This window comes from Sturnira hondurensis, unplaced genomic scaffold (assembly GCF_014824575.4).
Source record: "Sturnira hondurensis isolate 20B ecotype Veracruz unplaced genomic scaffold, ASM1482457v3 Scaffold0016663, whole genome shotgun sequence".
NCBI lineage: Eukaryota > Metazoa > Chordata > Mammalia > Chiroptera > Phyllostomidae > Sturnira > Sturnira hondurensis.
The window spans coordinates 15,145,542-15,162,054 of record NW_028089294.1 but is presented as its reverse complement, the minus strand read 5'-3'; the positions used below and the strand labels follow the sequence as shown (position 1 = coordinate 15,162,054).

General features: G+C 51.2%; 3 protein-coding genes across 8 annotated transcripts; 1 reads left to right on the top strand and 2 right to left on the bottom strand.

Moving 5' to 3' along the window:
• Nucleotides 1-1,998: 1,998 nt before the first annotated feature.
• EIF2B4 (eukaryotic translation initiation factor 2B subunit delta) lies at nucleotides 1,999-7,837 on the bottom strand. 5 transcript variants are annotated; one of them, XM_037066701.1, is made up of 13 exons: nucleotides 7,572-7,837; nucleotides 6,297-6,340; nucleotides 5,848-5,983; nucleotides 5,419-5,625; nucleotides 5,056-5,141; nucleotides 4,549-4,640; nucleotides 4,203-4,317; nucleotides 3,927-4,003; nucleotides 3,649-3,751; nucleotides 3,271-3,398; nucleotides 2,954-3,131; nucleotides 2,360-2,540; nucleotides 1,999-2,243 (listed from the first exon to the last, which is right to left on the bottom strand). In XM_037066701.1, the coding sequence occupies exons 2-13, from the start codon at nucleotides 6,324-6,326 to the stop codon at nucleotides 2,044-2,046; spliced, it is 1,533 nt and encodes a 510-aa protein (XP_036922596.1). In that variant the 5' UTR covers nucleotides 6,327-6,340; nucleotides 7,572-7,837; the 3' UTR covers nucleotides 1,999-2,043. The 5 variants fall into 5 exon arrangements, with proteins under 5 accessions (XP_036922596.1, XP_036922595.1, XP_036922592.1 ...); XM_037066700.1 differs by lacking the exon at nucleotides 7,572-7,837 and adding an exon at nucleotides 6,682-6,884 and having other exon boundaries at nucleotides 3,017-3,131; XM_037066697.1 differs by lacking the exon at nucleotides 7,572-7,837 and adding an exon at nucleotides 6,682-6,883.
• Nucleotides 6,960-12,411, top strand: SNX17 (sorting nexin 17). 2 transcript variants are annotated; one of them, XM_037066705.1, is made up of 15 exons: nucleotides 6,960-7,162; nucleotides 7,590-7,664; nucleotides 8,620-8,737; nucleotides 9,243-9,307; nucleotides 9,541-9,651; nucleotides 9,756-9,846; nucleotides 9,942-10,029; nucleotides 10,258-10,327; nucleotides 10,591-10,683; nucleotides 10,776-10,979; nucleotides 11,121-11,246; nucleotides 11,408-11,485; nucleotides 11,630-11,704; nucleotides 11,783-11,824; nucleotides 11,916-12,411. In XM_037066705.1, exons 1-15 carry the CDS (start codon nucleotides 7,100-7,102, stop codon nucleotides 12,027-12,029), a joined length of 1,413 nt encoding a protein of 470 aa, XP_036922600.1. In that variant the 5' UTR covers nucleotides 6,960-7,099; the 3' UTR covers nucleotides 12,030-12,411. The 2 variants fall into 2 exon arrangements, with proteins under 2 accessions (XP_036922600.1, XP_036922601.1); XM_037066706.1 differs by lacking the exon at nucleotides 7,590-7,664.
• Nucleotides 12,412-12,519: 108 nt separating this feature from the next.
• On the bottom strand, nucleotides 12,520-15,945 carry ZNF513 (zinc finger protein 513). Its single transcript, XM_037066703.1, has 4 exons — nucleotides 15,717-15,945; nucleotides 15,313-15,474; nucleotides 13,782-14,369; nucleotides 12,520-13,691 (listed from the first exon to the last, which is right to left on the bottom strand). The coding sequence occupies exons 1-4, from the start codon at nucleotides 15,769-15,771 to the stop codon at nucleotides 12,865-12,867; spliced, it is 1,632 nt and encodes a 543-aa protein (XP_036922598.1). The 5' UTR covers nucleotides 15,772-15,945; the 3' UTR covers nucleotides 12,520-12,864.
• Nucleotides 15,946-16,513: the final 568 nt, after the last annotated feature.

The following is a 16,513-nucleotide window of genomic DNA, read 5'->3' as shown; positions in this document are numbered from 1 at the left end:
GTAAAAAAGAGAGAGAGTGAGTTTGTAATGATCTTTTAAAAAGAAATAGCCAAAAATAATCAACTAGTCATTGTACAAAACTGCAAGTAACTAGTGATGGATTCCTGAAAACTGGCAAGAGGTAAGAAGCATTTATCTTGCCTTTCCAGTAGGAACTATAATTCGGAATAGCTGATGACAAAAAGAAAAAAAGCTGAGAGGGAGTGCTTTATAGATTATCAGCTAGTAATGTGGGAAAAATGATAGAATTAGGAGGATCAAAATCACCATTTTGCATCCCCTGATAACATAAATCAGGCAACAAGTATCAATGTATGAAACCTTGTTGGGAAACTTCAAAATGCCTGGACCCACTCCTTAAAAAGGGAGTAAGCAACCATTATTTGCCTCCTGACGTGAGGCAGTAGGAAACAGTCAACCTGGTTCCTGGAACAAGTCAATCTCGTGACAAAATGAGGGGTGAGGAAGACTTCTGATTACAAGAAATTGAAGACAGTAGCCAAATATGTGTGGATTTGTTTGGACCCTGATTCATATAAACCAACTTTAAAAGGCCATTTTGAGGCTTGGATGGCGTGGCTTAGTGGATTGAATGCCAGCCTGTAAACCAATGGGTCACTGGTTCCATTCCCTGTCAGGGCACAGTTGGGGACTTGTGAGAAGCAACCTATCAATGTATCCTTCACACACTGCTACTTTTTCTCTCCCTTCTCCCACCCTCTCTAAAATTAATAAAATATTTTTTAAATTTTATAAAATTCATTTTGAGACAAGGAAATTTGGCTATAGATTGGACAACGATTTAACAAATATATAATATGGGAAAACTATTTTTTAGAGACACTAGTTTGTGGGAGTACAATGATATCTAGGATTTGTTCTAAATAGTAAGGGGAAAAGGAAAGGAAAAGAAAGCAGATGTAGCAAATCTGGACAAATATTGCTTCTGGTGATGAGGATTCTTTGTATAGATCACTCTACTTCTGTGCTGCTTGAAATTTTTCAATAAAACACATACAAACACAAAACTGATGTCTGTGTTTAAAGCGAACCACAATGGTCAGACTCTCACTACCTGGCCCCAATCCAACCCTACCTTTCCCTTTGTCCCACAGTCTCCACAGAGGCCTGTTCTAGCCTCATCACACTGCAGGAGTTAGCCACTCATTTCAAGGTCTATTCTGTCTTTGTGTCCAAGCTATTTCTTTCCCATTCTTTTCCAACCAAGAAACTTCGAATTCTGCAAGGACTAGGTCAAATGTTACCTATGAAGTCTTCTCCAGCCTAACTAGATCTCCTGGCACCATCCTTGGTTGCTTCCAGGGAACTCTGTACTACTGGTAGAGTTCATCCCATACTATAGATCCTGTCTTCATCTACCATGATGAATGAATGTTCCTTAATGGCAGAGAGCATTAAAGTTAAAAGGCACGGTCTCTGGATCCAAAATACCTGAGATCACATGCTGGTTTAGTTACTGTGTTATCTTGGGCAAGTAACTTAACTTCTCTGTGCCTTAGCTGTGTTGCCCTGGCAAATAACCTCTCAGTGCCTCAGTTTTCTCATCTCTGAAATCTCACTTCACAGAGTTAGATTAACTATAAATGAATAAGGAAGGAATTAGAACCATTTCTGACACAGTAAGTACCCAATATTAAGGATACCAAATATTTTTAGTTAATATTTTAACATATAACTAATATTAAAAGATTAACTTAATATAAATAATACTAGCTCATAATACTAAAGCTAGGACTCTTCTCCTCATATTCCTCCTCACATCTAAGCTCAGTGCCTGGCAATTAGATGCTCGATAAAAGGTTGATGACTTTGGATAGTTTTTGGTCTCCACATTGACCATCCCTTTGACCCTAAAGCACCAGCATGGAGCTAGTCACCTGAGAAGGTCTCCATAAAGGTCTGAGGTTGGTAGCAGGTACTAAGAGAGTTTGGACTCCTAAGTGGTAGTGACACTGAGAGAGACAAAGGCGGCAGAGCTGCTGAGTACAGGGAGTAAGTCCTTTATTGACCTGTGTTCCTCAATTACTGGTCACTACTCTTGACTCGTAGAACAACAGGCACGGAACTGCAGGGGATCATCCCAAGCTCTGTGATCACCAGATCTACAAGCTCTGGGGGAGTGACATCATATACCAGATTCAACAACCGTAGGGACAGGTGGTTCTGCCAGTTGGCCAGGGCCACGTGCTCTCCTCGCTCACACAGCAGATCGTCAGGATCGTCTGCAACGGGAGGTGTACCCATTTATGTCATTTAGGAAACAAATTGTAGTTCAACCTCCCCTCTCCCAAATCTCCGTCCCTAGAACCTTCTCTTCTGCCCTCCTGGGCCTCCTTACCTAGCTCATTAGAGACAAAGGCATCAGTCTGCACACGCTCACAGAACTTGTATGTTTCACAGCAGACCAGTACTGGCACATTATGGGCTCGTGCCACCAGGGCCAGCTGTGCTGTCCCTACCCGTGACATAACAGATCCATTGGCCAGGAGTGCATGAGCTCCCAACAGCACCTTAGAAACCTATTTTGGGAAGTGGGGGGGGGGGGCAAATGTCATCTGTGATCAATGCAGAATAAGGTTCCCCACTCCTGCTCAGGACAACAATATTAAAACAGTAACTAACAAATTTTAATGATGGTTCTTGGAAAACACCTGACCAATGACCGACCCAAAGCACCTCCCAGGGCTAGAGTTTAGGAAAACAAAACTCTAGTGTTACTTTGGTCCTGTTTCCTCTTGTGTTGCTAGTTTAATATAACATTCTTTAGTAACTGAACTGTTACAACATGCTGCAGGTGTTTTTCACATTGACTATAAACAAGGCTATACAATTCTAGTATTTCTAAATGATCATAACCCTTGGAAGATGGGATTACGTCTGTACTACTAAACCCCTTTTCTCCAACTTTGGAGTCCCCTTTCTCTGTCCTCACCTCTGGGAGCACATAGGAGGCTGCAGGAATCAGCAGGTAGGAGGCAGGGACCCCAGCACGGACCAGACAGCGGAGCAGGCACTTTCCCTCCAGCCGCGGCCGGCTGTCCACCACTATGACTCGAAACCGTCGGCCCTCAGCCCAAGCCTCCTGAAGAATTCGTGATACCAGAGATGAGCTAGAGTAAATAGAGAGGAGGATTCAGTTATAATGTTATTAGCTGACGGTCAGCCCATTCCTAAAAGGCAAAAGGGGTAGTTCCTTCTTCAGGTCATTTCACCCCCTCAGTTTTCTCAGTCATAGCATCGAAACCATACCATCCGTACACCAGGATCACATCTCCATTGCTGATCTTCTGATAAGCAAAGCGTGAAATTGCCTGAGCTGCAAGCACAATCTTCTCTTTCACATAGTGGTCAATGGATGCTCGAAGTTCTGCTTTGGCCTAAATGGAATAAGATGCTTAGAGAACAAGAAATGGACACATTTCTTCCTAATGGTCATGCCAGATGATTAAATAAGTGTATAATGATGGGCCGGAGGAGGGTGCCAAAGGTGGCACAAATCAGACAGCCCAACCACTTTCTTAACCCTTGACCAGGGCAGAATGGCCACGCGGTCCCATAGGAGTCCTGAAGATGTTTCTCAGCTCTACCCCCAGGTGCATGCCTTTGCTTATTCCTCATTCTCATCACCTCCTCTTCCCGCTTGGAGCTGCTCACACCCGTGATCTCCTTGTTAAGGAACTTGATGGCATTGTGCATGCTTGCTGACAGGGGGCGGCACTGATTCAGGAAGCTGAAAAAAAAAACACTTTACCTTTGGCAACTTCACAATTTGCAAAGCTTTCTCATAAAAAAAAATCTTTAAAAAGAGGACAGAAAACAGATGAAAATGAGGTAGAATAGCAACAGAAAGGGTACAAGAAAAGGACCAGGTGAGTGGGTAGTGGGCTTGTAGTGGTCATCCTTACCTGAAATAGGGCTTGAGTTTATTGATTAGGTCCCTTGAGAGTTCTTCACTGGGTGGTGTTGTGTAGTCCTGAATCACCTGTAGTACACACAAGTTGATCAACTAAATACCCCCTAAGGAAGGTCTCTGAAATCCGGATAGGGTGAGCTTCACTGAGGACATTTTTCTGAGTGAGGAGTCATATACTGTTTCCCCCAGAGATAAATCTGGGTGAGTAGCTGGGGTAGTGCTGGGGAAGGTGGGGCTGGGTCATAACAGGGAACAGGACTGGGCATACCTGCTGCAAGGCACGGAGCAGGGCGATACACCGGGCATTGGAGCCACTGACCAGGCCCTGGGAGTACTGTAGGCCGAGTCGCACCATGGCTGGGTGGATCACAGAGGACGGAATGCTGATGGGATGGTGGTGTCATACACTTTGCAAGGGAGCTGGAGCACTTACTGCCCACCCGCCCCTAATGAAAAGGAACTTCCTAGCACAACACCCCCCCCACTGCCCGTTTCCACTAGACCTGCCTTGTAGTCATGCTTCTCCCTGAAAATCCAATCTCAAATTTCCAGTCACTTTCAACACATAATTTCTAAAATTCCTCAGACTTAAAAGTTACGACAGAAGATCCTACCTCATGCACTGGGTCAGAGAGTTTTGCCTGCTATACTGTGGTAGGTGGGAGAAGAGACTGACTTTGGATCCATAATCTTTCCGTGTAGGAACCTTGACAAAATAAGGGAACAGAACCAATGGCTCAGAGTTTAAAACTTATGAGATGAACAGCTCAGTGGATTGAGCGCAGGCCTGCGAACCAGATGATCGCAGTTCGATTCCCAGTCAGGGCACATGCCTGGGTTGCAGGCCGGTTCCTTGCGGGCTAACTACCAGCAGGGGACGCACAAAAGGCAACCATACTTTGATGTTTCTCTCCCTCTCTCCTTCCCCTCTAAAGATAAATAAATAAATAAAATCTTTAAAAAAAAAACTTATGAGATGAAGCTGGAAAGGAAGTAAACAGTGAAAATATTTTGACCCAAATACCTGTCTTCCTCGGGGGCCTCATTTTTGCCCCAAGCACCTTTCCACCCTCTATCTCATCTCCCTAGGCTCTTTCTGGCTATATACCAAACTCACTTACCTGCTGTCGCTGCTCTGGTTTTTTAACAAGCCTTCTTAGAAGTGTGGGGTCATCAACCTGAGTGTGCTCAGGGATATGTCTCACTCCTAAAAAACAATGGTCGTGTTTTCAAGACTCTGTAAGTGATATTGACAAATTTGCTTTTATGGCATAAGAAACATCAAGAAAAACTGGATAGGGGGAGGGGGGAAAGGGAGGGGAAGAGTAGAAGACAAACTAGGGGTAGGATGAGGTTGCAGGGAGAATTCTGAAATCAGGGAACCAAGACAAAGAATGGGAGACGAGAGCTGTTTTACTGCGGGGAAGCCTGAACTAACACAAGAATTAGAATCAAACAGAGGTCTTGAAGTGAAAGGCAGGTACCTGAGGGGGTTTCTCCACCCATGCTGGGGCAAGACTGAGGAGGAGGTCCTCCTTGTTCGCCTTTTCTTGCCTGTTTCAGGGCCCGCTCAGCCTCCTGCTTGGCTCTCCGTTCAGCACGAAGTTCAGCTTTACTCCGACCAGCTGGAACTTTCTCCCCAGCAGTGCGCAACTGACTGCCAGGTCCTGGCAATTCTTTGGTTGGGCCTACTAAAGGTAGAAGAGAGAGCTGCCCAAACCCCAAGCAGGTAGTTGCTATGCTTTGTAACCAACAAGGTCCTTTTCCACAGCTATCTAAATAACTTCTTCAAACTTTACTTGCTCAAACCAACTCTGTTCTGTCTCCCTGTCTTCTCTGCCACACATTTGTCTACCAGCTCCACTCCCCAGTCCTTAAAAAAAATAAAATGAAACACCAAACAACTCCCGCACCTTGACACTGGGCTGCAGCCACAACAGACCCAGTTTCTGGTTCTGCCCCCTTTTCTTCCTTCCGTTTCTTCTTCTGCTGTTTCTTTTCCTTCCGCAGCTGCAGCTTCTCTTCCTGGGTCATCTCCCTCCCTGCTGCCTAAGACACAGAGCCAGAATACTGCTGTTCATCCCCAACATTCCCAAAGATAAATAAACACCACTGGACGCTGACAAGATTGTCAGAAGACAAAGTGCCTACACCTTCCTATCTCTCACCCTATAGGGATGGAGGCTTCTATTCCAGGGTCCCAGTCACACACTATTAAGGCATCCTAGAAATAGGAGCTCTAAAATTTCCTGGCTTCACTGAGAAATAAAGTGAAACAGAGATGAAAGTTGGGGCGGAATGAAGCTGATACAGCCTGCTATATAACACTTGACAGGCAGCATGGGAGGGCACCCTCACATACCCCAGGCCGAGGAGAAAGCTCTGCCTTCATTCCAGATCCCGAGTCTGCATCAGAAAACAGAGCACAAAGTGACCCAGAGAGCCTCCGGGAGGGTTGGAGGGAACTCGTACAGGGTGCAGCTGGCTGATGGGTCGGCATGTCCACGGCTCCCGCGGGCAGGCAGGAGGCAGGCAAAGATTCGCGTGGGGACGCAGTGCCTGGCAGGATCAAAGGGTAGGCGGGGGAGGGAAAAAGGAGGGGCACCCATCCTTCTCACGGGAACCGGCGGGTCAGAGGCCGGGCAGATCGGCGTCCGGCGCGGCGCCAGAAGACCTCGGGGCCCAGCAAAAGCCGTCCGGAGCCCCTCGGCTCCCGTACCTATTTGTACGCCCCGGCCCTCACTCACCCTCGCGAACAGCGACAGCCACGGCAGCCATCACCCTCAGTCCTGGGCTCGGCACCCCCGCGGTCACAAGGTCTCCAGCGTCTCCCGGGCCCACACCTGCGTGGTTCCACCGCAAGCCGACTACAACCTCCGACGTGCACTGGCGTGCCACGGGCCTACGGGAGGCGATGAGGGCCATCTCCAGTTCCGGCCACCTCTCCTTGCCCTTTAGACTACAGTTCCCAGCGTTCAGGGACGCGGCGCCCAGGAGCGGAAGTCCCACCGCCCTTCCTACATCCGGTCTCAGACCACCGCCCCCCGCCCCCGCCCCCAAAATGGCGCTTGAGGCTGCGGGGACGCGCTGAGCAGCGGAGGCGAGCGTGCTGAGCCTCTGCGGCCCTCACAGTCCAGTGCCTGGCCAGGCCCTGCCACAGGGAACATGCACTTTTCCATTCCTGAAACCGAGTCCCGCAGCGGGGACAGCGGTGGCTCAGCCTACGTGGTGAGGAGCGGCTGCAGCCGTGCTGGGCAGGGGCGGGGATAACGGGCCAGAGTCCTCTCTGAGCGGCCTCCGAGGCCTGGCCGCGGACTTCCGACGGCCTTGCTGGGCCTTTAAATCATGTCTCAGCTTCGTCCAGAGGTCCTGTAGGTTCTTTGTTCCGCCGTGTCGCCTCCTCCAGCTGGGCCGCGGCTGCTCTGGTGGGTGTCCACTAGCCTTTGGGAATGGAGACTGCGACACGAGCTCCCCAATTTACCTAGGACTGGTCCTTCTGCCCTGGGACATGCCCTGGGGAAAACAGACTGACAAATCCTCGGAAGGTCTGGCGCGTTACTCAAGTGGAGCTGTGGCAGGCAACTTACGGCCAGGGTGCTCAAGGGGATCGCTGGGATCGCTACCCTAAAATGCTTACCTGCTTTTGTGTCCTCAGGCTTATAACATTCATGTGAATGGAGTCCTGCACTGTCGGGTGCGCTACAGCCAACTCCTGGGGCTGCACGAGCAGGTGGGATTAGTGCCCCTGCCTTGAGGCAGCTTCAAGCCCTTCCCTGGACCTGGGCATCAGTGTCGCCATTTCCCCCCTCATTGCTTTCCTGTAGGCTCTAGTTCCCCTTTAATCACCTGTGACTTTATCTTATCGTTTGACATTTCCGGGGAACTCCCCGAGACACTTAACGTCTGCCCCATAACTCTTCCTCCCTATATTCACATCCTCCTTCCTACTTCTCTGTCCCCCGTGCATGAAAAAGGGACCTCCCCTCCCACCCGCCTTTCCGTTGGCAAAGCACATTCCTTCCCTCATCTGAGATGCAACTTGAAATCCTTTTCCCTGCTCTTGCAAACCATTAACCGGTTTTATTCTGTGTTCTGTGCCTTGTCTCAGTGCGAGTAGCTGCTCCAGTTATCTTTGTGTGTCTTTGGTACAATGTTTCTCTGTTCTTATCAGATTGCGAGCTCTGTTTTTGACTCAGTTCTGAGTCCTGATTCTACTAATAATTAATTGTGCAGCCCTAAGCAAGTTACCTAATTTCTTTGAGTCTCAGTTTCTACAACTGAAAAATGGACTTGTTGATCTGTAAAGTCCCAGAAGTTCTGTTTGGTGAACACATTTAACTATGACTTAATTCTTTGTGCACATAAATTTTCCTTCTAAGGCCCTTTGCTTCCTGTGAGGAATGAACACAGTTTTGCTAGATAATCAAGGGCTCCCTAGGCCTGGTCCCACACAAACCCTCCCCACACTGTGAAGGGACTGACTTGTACACAGTAAGATAGGAAAGAACTTGCATCTAGGACAGAGGAACAGCTTTATTGGAACGCAGCCTCTGCCAAGGGAATTGTTTCCCTGATATCCAGGGATGAAGGGAAGGGAAAGGAGCCCAAGATAACATTGTGAACGAGGATTGCCTATTCTCGTTTGCTATGCATATGTGAAAGATTGTGTATTTCTCTCTAAATAGCTTCGGAAGGAGTATGGGGCCAATGTGCTTCCTGCATTTCCCCCAAAGAAGCTTTTCTCTTTGACTCCTGCTGAGGTAGAACAGAGGAGAGAGCAGTTAGAGAAGTACATGCAAGCTGGTGAGTAGTTGGAGGGAACTTCAGGCTGGCTGTGTTGAGGACTATGAGTGGACATAAGGCAGCTGGTTCTGTAGAAGGTTCTACCTTCTAGACTTGGGAAGCCCCTTGTTTGATCTGTATTTAATTAACAAAAGGAAGTAGTAGACAAGGATGCTCTAGATACTAGCAAAGCAACTTGGGCACAAATATCTATGAGAAATACTAATAAAACACTAAGTAGTCTTAGAGCAGTTTAAATCAGTGCAGAGAGCTTAATTTGTATCTGATGTGCTCTCGATTGGCAGTTTTCCTTCCCTAGTTCTACAGAGTAGACTCAGCAAGAAAGCAGCCAAGCATGGGGTAGGTGAAGAGTTTATACAAACAGTGAGTGATATGAGACCAGCTGGGGATGTGATAGACCACCAACAGCTGAGGAAATGAAGTTTGGGCACTTACCAAAAAGAGAACTGGGAGGAGCCAGGGAGGAGTCTTAAGTCACTGGAACATCATTCTCTTGTCCCCACAGTTCGACAAGACCCCTTGCTTGGGAGCAGTGAAACCTTCAATAGTTTCCTGCGTCGAGCACAGCAGGTGAGGCTTTGGGTGGAACCAAGATTTAAGGGAAGGCCCTTCCTGCACAGCCATCTCACTTTAAGGTGACTACAGAGGAGTCATCTAGCACCATTTCTTATGGGGTGGGGTTCCCGTTGTACCAGTGAAATCACAGAAACCCAGCCGGTAATTAGGCAGCTGAGAAGGTGCCAGACAGACCTAGACATAGAGTACTGGGCAGGAGTTAACAGAGTGGTGCCTTGCATTCCCAGGAGACACAGCAGGTACCCACAGAAGAGGTCTCCTTGGAAGTGCTGCTCAGCAATGGACAGAAAGTTCTGGTCAATGTGCTAACTTCAGATCAGACTGAGGATGTCCTGGAGGTGAGGTGCTTGTTCTGCACTGCCCCAGCACCCTAGGGTTCCTGGTGCGGGGAGTGATTGGAACCAGCTAGTGTGATGAGCTGTGCTTCCTTCTCTAACCCCAGGCTGTGGCTGCAAAACTGGATCTTCCAGATGACTTGATCGGATACTTTAGTCTCTTTCTAGTTCGAGAAAAAGAGGATGGAGCCTTTTCTTGTGAGTTTCTTTGTACTTCACTGTTTCCCTGTGTTTCCAGTAGTGAAAGTGCTTCCATCCCTCAAAACATTTTCCTTTTTTATTTTAACCCATAGTTGTACGGAAGTTGCAAGAGTTCGAGCTGCCTTATGTGTCTGTTACCAGTCTTCGGAGTCAAGAGTATAAGATTGTGCTAAGAAAGAGGTCAGGGCTGGGCCTGGAGGAGAGGGAGGATGCTACATTGAATTATGGGGCTATGTGTTGAGACAGAAAAATCTGGATGAGGGGATAGCACTGGATGTTTCTACCAGGCCTCACAGGCTTCCTCCCTGATAGTTCTAGATTGTTCCTGTTTTGCCCCTATTTTCCATTCTACCTCTTGCTTTACCCTAGCTTAGTCCCATTATCCCTTTCCACCCCTTGGCCTCACAGTTACTGGGACTCTTCCTACGATGATGATGTCATGGAGAACCGGGTTGGCCTGAACCTGCTTTATGCTCAGGTGAGCTTGGAACTGCCTCGGAACCCTTCCCCTGAAAATGACTCTGGTGTCCTACTCTGCCAAGAAATCTCATGTCTTTTTTCTTATTTCATGGGGGAAGTTCCTAGAATAGATACAGGGTATCTGGCCCAACATCTACAAAGCCTAACACTTTGCCCAACACTGCAAAGAGGTCATTCAAGTATGGGGGTGGGAGTCAGGATGGGTAGAGATTACTGAGCACTTTTCCTTGGACTTCTGACTGGGAGTCATCTCCACTGTAGACAGTATCGGACATTGAGCGTGGGTGGATCCTGGTCACCAAGGAGCAGCACCGGCAGCTCAAATCTCTGCAAGAGAAGGTCTCCAAGAAGGAGGTAGGCACTGCCTGTCTGTCTCCAAGTAGTTGCTTTCCCTGAGCTGCTGTGCTTCCCCTCCTGACCTGCCCCATGTGCTGACTGGGTTTCAGTTCCTGCGGCTGGCCCAGACACTTCGGCACTATGGCTACTTGCGTTTTGATGCCTGTGTGGCTGACTTCCCAGAGAAGGACTGTCCAGTAGTGGTGAGCGCAGGCAACAGTGAGCTCAGCCTCCAGCTCCGCCTGCCTGGCCAGCAACTTCGCGAAGGCTCCTTCCGGGTTACCCGCATGCGGTGCTGGCGGGTCACCTCCTCTGTGAGTTGTACTGGGAGGGAGAGGCCTTCAGGATGGGGGCCAGCAAGCCTTGAGCTTCGGGAATAGGCTGGGCTGCAGCAGGTCAGGGAGCATGGCAGACTGGTGAGAACGGACTCCGCCTAATCTCCCTTCCTCTCCCAGGTGCCATTGCCTAATGGAGGCACAAGCAGCCCTGGCCGGGGCCGGGGTGAGGTGCGCCTGGAACTGGCTTTTGAATACCTCATGAGCAAGGACCGGCTCCAGTGGGTCACCATCACCAGCCCCCAGGTGTGAGCCCACCCTCAGGCCTCTGGACCCCATTGCACCGCCTCTCTTAGATACCCAAGTGTAGGGCTTCCAGGACTCCATGTGAGTGGAAGCCCTTGTCTTAGGGGTGCTGGGCTCAGGATGACAACTCTAGTCAGGCTGAGCTCTCCTGTTACCCTTAGGCTATCATGATGAGCATCTGTTTGCAGTCCATGGTAGATGAACTGATGGTGAAGAAATCTGGAGGCAGTATCAGGAAGGTAAGCAGCAAGTGTGGACCAGACAGTGGAATGGTTGTGCTTGCTCTCCCTTGCCTTTTTCCCCAGGTGTGAGGGAGGGGAAGTGATGGATATTCCAAAGGGAGTGATCCTGCGCTCATCAGTGCCTTGTGTCTCCATCCCCAGATGCTGCGCCGGCGGGTGGGGGGAACCCTGAGGCGCTCAGACAGCCAGCAAGCAGTGAAATCTCCACCGCTGCTTGTAAGTGTATCAAGTACCCTGGCCCCTTGCCTGTGTCCTCCAGTGAAGTCTCTGATACCTCTGCCTCCTCTTCCTCAGGAGTCCCCTGATGCCAGCCGGGAGTCCATGGTCAAACTCTCAGTGAGTTTCCCATGAGGGTTGGTGCGGTGGGTGTTTGTAGGGGATCACAGGGAGGCTCAAGCCCTCTGACTGCACCCTGCCTTTGTTACAGAGCAAGCTGAGTGCCGTGAGCTTGCGGGGGATTGGCAGTCCCAGCACAGATGCCAGTGCCAGTGATGTCCATGGCAATTTCGCCTTCGAGGGCATTGGAGATGAGGATCTGTGATCTCCAGTGCTAGGATGTCTGCCCTCTACCCCAGAGGAAAAAAACTTGCCCTGTGCCTGTGCCCCCCAAGCTGGGGGTTCTTTTCCTTCCTACCCCCCCGCCTTTTTCTCCTCCTGGCCAGGGGCCTCCTAACCTACCTTCCCTTCCACCTTGGGCTGGCTGCACAAAGGATTATCCCTTTTTCAGAGTTGGCCCTCAATGCCAAATTAGCATTAGTATTTTGCACAAAGTCCACAGGACCATGGCTGTTTGTCTTGGGGAGGAAACACAGCTCTCCTAGCTGCTTCTGGCTCCTCAGGGCCATGAGCCAAGAGGATGGGCAGAGGTTTATGTATGGTCTGGCCCAGCTTCCCATCATTAAACTCAGCCTGATTGCTGCCTACCTCTGGCTCCCTCTCTGCCCCTGCTCCCCCCATCACTGAGGGGGGACTGTTGTGATAAGGGTGAGACTGAGCTGTGTTTGCCACTGTCAATTCAGCATAGGCATGGCTTTGTTAGTGTTTCCTTTATTATAAAGCGCTGAAATAAGTTAAACAGGTGGGAGGCTGGGCGTCCCCCAGCCAGTTTTCCACAGCTCCTGGGAGCAGTGGGGGTGAATGCAGGGCCATTCTTGCTGAGCTCATGAAATGCATCAGTCAAGGGAAGGCCCCCCCACACCCTCCACCCCAGGTCCATATGGGCCCCCCAGTTATGGAGTTTGGGCTAGTCCATATAGTGTCTGGGTTAGTCTGTGTGGAGCCCCTGGCCAGCGGGGGAAGGTGACTTCTGGTCCATCTATAAAACATACTGAAAGGTCAGGGCTAATCCATATGGCCCTGTGGGAGAAGAATCTAGTTCATGGTGAGTCTGTATGTACAGCCCGACTACCAGGGGTGCCCAGGGCCGTTGGGCCCCGAGAACTCAAAACAGAAGTGGGGCTGTGAGGTGGTGCCCAGCTCTCAGAGGCAGAGAGGCCAGGCCCTCCTGTGCCACCATGCCCGTGCACTTTCTGGTGGCGTTTGTAGTTGTCCCAGTGGCCTGTGGTATAGGCGCAGGTGGCACAGCGGAAGGGCTTCTCGCCCGTGTGCCGCAGCATGTGGCGTTTGAGGTTCATGCTCTGGTTGCAGCTGTAGTTGCAAAGGCTACACCGAAATGGTTTGTCCCCAGAGTGAATGCGACCATGACGCTTGAGGTTGGCCAGGTTGCCACAGGCATAGGGACAGAGGGGGCACTTGTAGGGCTTCTCTCCTGTATGGACACGCTGGTGCCGTTTCAGGTTATCCAGGTGAGCAGAGGCATAGGGACAGCGGGCACAACGAAAGGGCTTCTCACCACTGTGTGTCTTCATGTGCCGGGCCAGGTGGTTGGGATAGTGAGTGGCAAAGGGGCAGAGACTACAGGCAAAGCCTTTGTCACTGGGTCCCTGGGGGCCCCCACTAGCTGCTCCTCCAACATCTCCTTGCATGCAACGCCCACACATGGCAGCTCCCAGCCTACTACCCTCCCCCTCCTCCAGCTCTTGTCCACAGTTTCGGCAGGTCCAAGGGAACAGCAGCTCTGGCAGTGGTTCTGATGCAGTCCCACATAGGCTCTCCCCTTCACCCCGCAGCTGCCCACAGTCCGGCAGGAAACTGGCACCACCTGGCGGCATGTGGAGGCTCAAATCTGGAAGCAGCAGAGCATCTGTGGGGACAATGAGACCTGGTGAATCCAAGTATCCACCCCTAGGGCCACCTGCCTGTGGGCCAGGTTCTTTGGTCCCCAGCATCTTACCTTCAGGTCGCCGGGGCACTGTCCCCTCCTGCTCTGTGGGACTGGGAGGCCTGGTTTGACGAGGAGCACAGCAGCGGAAACCACAGGTCGGGCAGGGAGGAGTGGGGGGCCCTGCATGGGTGCGTTGATGCCGCCTCAGGTTGCCCAGGCTGCTGCAGGCAAAGGGGCAGTGGGGACAGCGGTAGGGCTTCTCGCCAGTATGGGTGCGGGTATGTCGCGTCAGGTTGACGAGCTGGGCTGAGGCGTAGGGGCAGCGGCCACAGCGGAACGGCTTCTCCCCGCTGTGAGTCTGCATGTGCCGCTTCAGGTGGCTCGAGTAGTGGGACACGAAGGCGCAGAGGCGGCATGAGTATAGTAGCCGTGGGGGCAGCAGGGCCCCCCCACCCGGCCCTCCTGACCCACAACATGGCCCCTCACCTGTCAGCCCCCCACACAGCTGGCAGGCTGGGCCTGGCCTCTCACCCCTGGCCTCCCCTGGACCCCTGGCTGGCTCCTCAACTTCACTCTCGGCACTTAGTGCCCGGCCACCCCCAGACTCGTCGTCGCTCAGCCCGTAGGGAAGCCCAGGCCTGGGTGCCAGAGAGTCTCCTGGTGAGGCAGACATGAAAAGAGACATCAGTGTTGGGCAGGACCAGACTCCAAAATGCCCTTTCTCACCTGTGGTCTTCCTGTTTGCTTGGCCCTATGCTTCTGTTAACTTCGATGATCCCAAAAGTTAATTATAAATTGTCTACTGCTGAGCCTGGAGTAACTTAGTAAAGACAGAGCTGTGCCTAGTTCTACTTAAAGAAAAAAGATCAAGGGCTCACAGTGGACCATAGACTGAAATGAATCAATAATGTCATTAACTAATTCTTAGGATTAGGAGAGTAAAAATACACCAGCCAGAACCCTGGGACCTTTTTGTAATCTGTATTAGGAATGCCCCTTTTAGTATGGACCTAATTATAAAGTAAAAACGCTCAAAAGTGAGGCAAAGTTTGGAGGGAAGTATAAACAAAATAATGCATGTAATACCCATTCTAAGCCTAAAGGATGGATTGTTTTACATGAGTTCCTTCACTGACTAAAACATCCTTTAGCAAATTAGGTTTGAGGGGATGCTAAGGTCACAGGCAAGAGGACTGTGGAAGGATACTTGAAGGCAGAAACTAAACCCTCCATGGAAAAGCAGCTTATGCTGCAGGTGAAAGGGGCAGTAGAGATAAGTACTAGTTTGAATGAGACGTTGCTTCCCTGAATCTCTCTGAAGTAAATTCACATAAGGAATGGCCTGTGGAGTGGAACAAGGTTATAAAAAGGGCATTTACTTTATTTTAGTCAGTGACCTGTCCACTGTCCTATTCACACCACCTTTGGACCAACAAAGGGGTGACGCTGAGTGGACAGTTAAGAAAGTGAACTGTAGCTCAAATCTAACCTAAACCAGCTCTAGCTTGTGGCAGGAAAGCTCACTGGCATCAAACCCGACCCCACCTCCTGAAGGGCTGGGGTTCCAGCGATCACCTTGACTAAAGTCCCCCAAACCCACCTTCAGAGTCTCTCCCGAAGCCTATGAGCTGGTCGCCGTTGCCATCACCTTCCTCCTCTTCCTCTTCCTCTTCCTCCTCAAACTCCAGATCCTGGCCTAGTAGCAAATCACTCTCCAATACTAGGGCCCCAGGTCCTTCATCGAGGGAGTCTTCTGTATCCACTAAAGAGGGGAGGGGACTTGTAGATTTTCCCTCAGGATCCATTCCCACCATTCACACCCGGGGGCCCTAACCTCATGGACTGTACTGTCCAGCCCTGTAGACCCTCTCGGGTTCCTTTAGTACCTCTGTGGGAAGCTAGGAGTCTAGAGCGCCCGCCCAATTCCTCTGGAGTCCCCTTTCACCCCGACCTGAAACCACTCCACTAACCCCATGCCCGCTCCCCCCTCTCGCGACCCCTGACCTTTGACCCCCTCGCATTTCACCGGCTGCGGGTGGCTTTGCTTCCTTCGGGGCATCGTGACCGGCTCCAGCCCGACGCTCTTCTGGCTTGTGGCCGCCCGGCCCCGCCCCTCCCAATTTGGTGCACCGCCCGCCCTTCCTCTCAGGGCCCGCGGGCCGCGCCCATACAGCGGCGCGGGCCCCGGGCAGCCCCCGGCCCTGGCCCCGGAGCCCAGCTCAGGCCGCTCCCGCCGCCGACGCCGCGTCCATTCATGGAGCCCCCTACCCCCCCCTACGGAGACCAGCTGGTACCTCCGTACTTGCTTCCGCTTCCGCTAACGCAGAGCCCCACGGGACGTGTAGTCCACGGAGAGCAGAGGCAACAAGGCTTTCGCAGAATGACCAGGAAGTGATTGTGACGTGAGGACTAGGAGAGCCAATCAGAGACCAGGTAGAAACCAGCTGAAAAGCGCTTAAGTGCAGCCCCGGTTTCGTCCTAAGGGCCACCTAGCAGGTCCTGATGCCTTCATGGAAGAACGAGGGAATTATTCCTGGCTCTAGGAGGTGGTGAGGATGAGCGGTGACGCCAGGCGGCCTGGCAGCAACTCGGAGTTAAAACGCCTGGGCCCCAGTGTCCCCCAGACACAGGATTGCCTGTGGAATGCACGCGCGCGTACACGCGCGCGCGCGCGCGCACACACACACACTCTCTCTCTCTCTCTCTCTCTCTCTCTCTCACACTCAGAGGCTGGGTAGATGCCACTGATGGGGTCAAGTCTGAAGCCCAGGCAACCTGGTGACCTAGACAGGACGGCAGTA

Coding starts and splice junctions, on each gene's coding strand:
- SNX17 (XM_037066705.1), top strand. CDS start 7,100: ATGCACTTTTCCATTCCTGAAACCGAGTCCCGCAGCGGGGACAGCGGT. Junction 10,684..10,775: donor AGAAGGTCTCCAAGAAGGAG/GTAGGCACTGCC, acceptor ACTGGGTTTCAG/TTCCTGCGGCTGGCCCAGAC. Junction 10,980..11,120: donor GCTGGCGGGTCACCTCCTCT/GTGAGTTGTACT, acceptor TTCCTCTCCCAG/GTGCCATTGCCTAATGGAGG.
- EIF2B4 (XM_037066697.1), bottom strand. CDS start 6,859: ATGGCCCTCATCGCCTCCCGTAGGCCCGTGGCACGCCAGTGCACGTCG. Junction 5,142..5,418: donor GGGTGGAGAAACCCCCTCAG/GTACCTGCCTTT, acceptor ATTGTTTTTTAG/GAGTGAGACATATCCCTGAG. Junction 2,244..2,359: donor CTTTGTCTCTAATGAGCTAG/GTAAGGAGGCCC, acceptor CTCCCGTTGCAG/ACGATCCTGACGATCTGCTG.
- ZNF513 (XM_037066703.1), bottom strand. CDS start 15,771: ATGCCCCGAAGGAAGCAAAGCCACCCGCAGCCGGTGAAATGCGAGGGG. Junction 14,370..15,312: donor CTTCGGGAGAGACTCTGAAG/GTGGGTTTGGGG, acceptor CTGCCTCACCAG/GAGACTCTCTGGCACCCAGG. Junction 13,692..13,781: donor AGTGCCCCGGCGACCTGAAG/GTAAGATGCTGG, acceptor TTGTCCCCACAG/ATGCTCTGCTGCTTCCAGAT.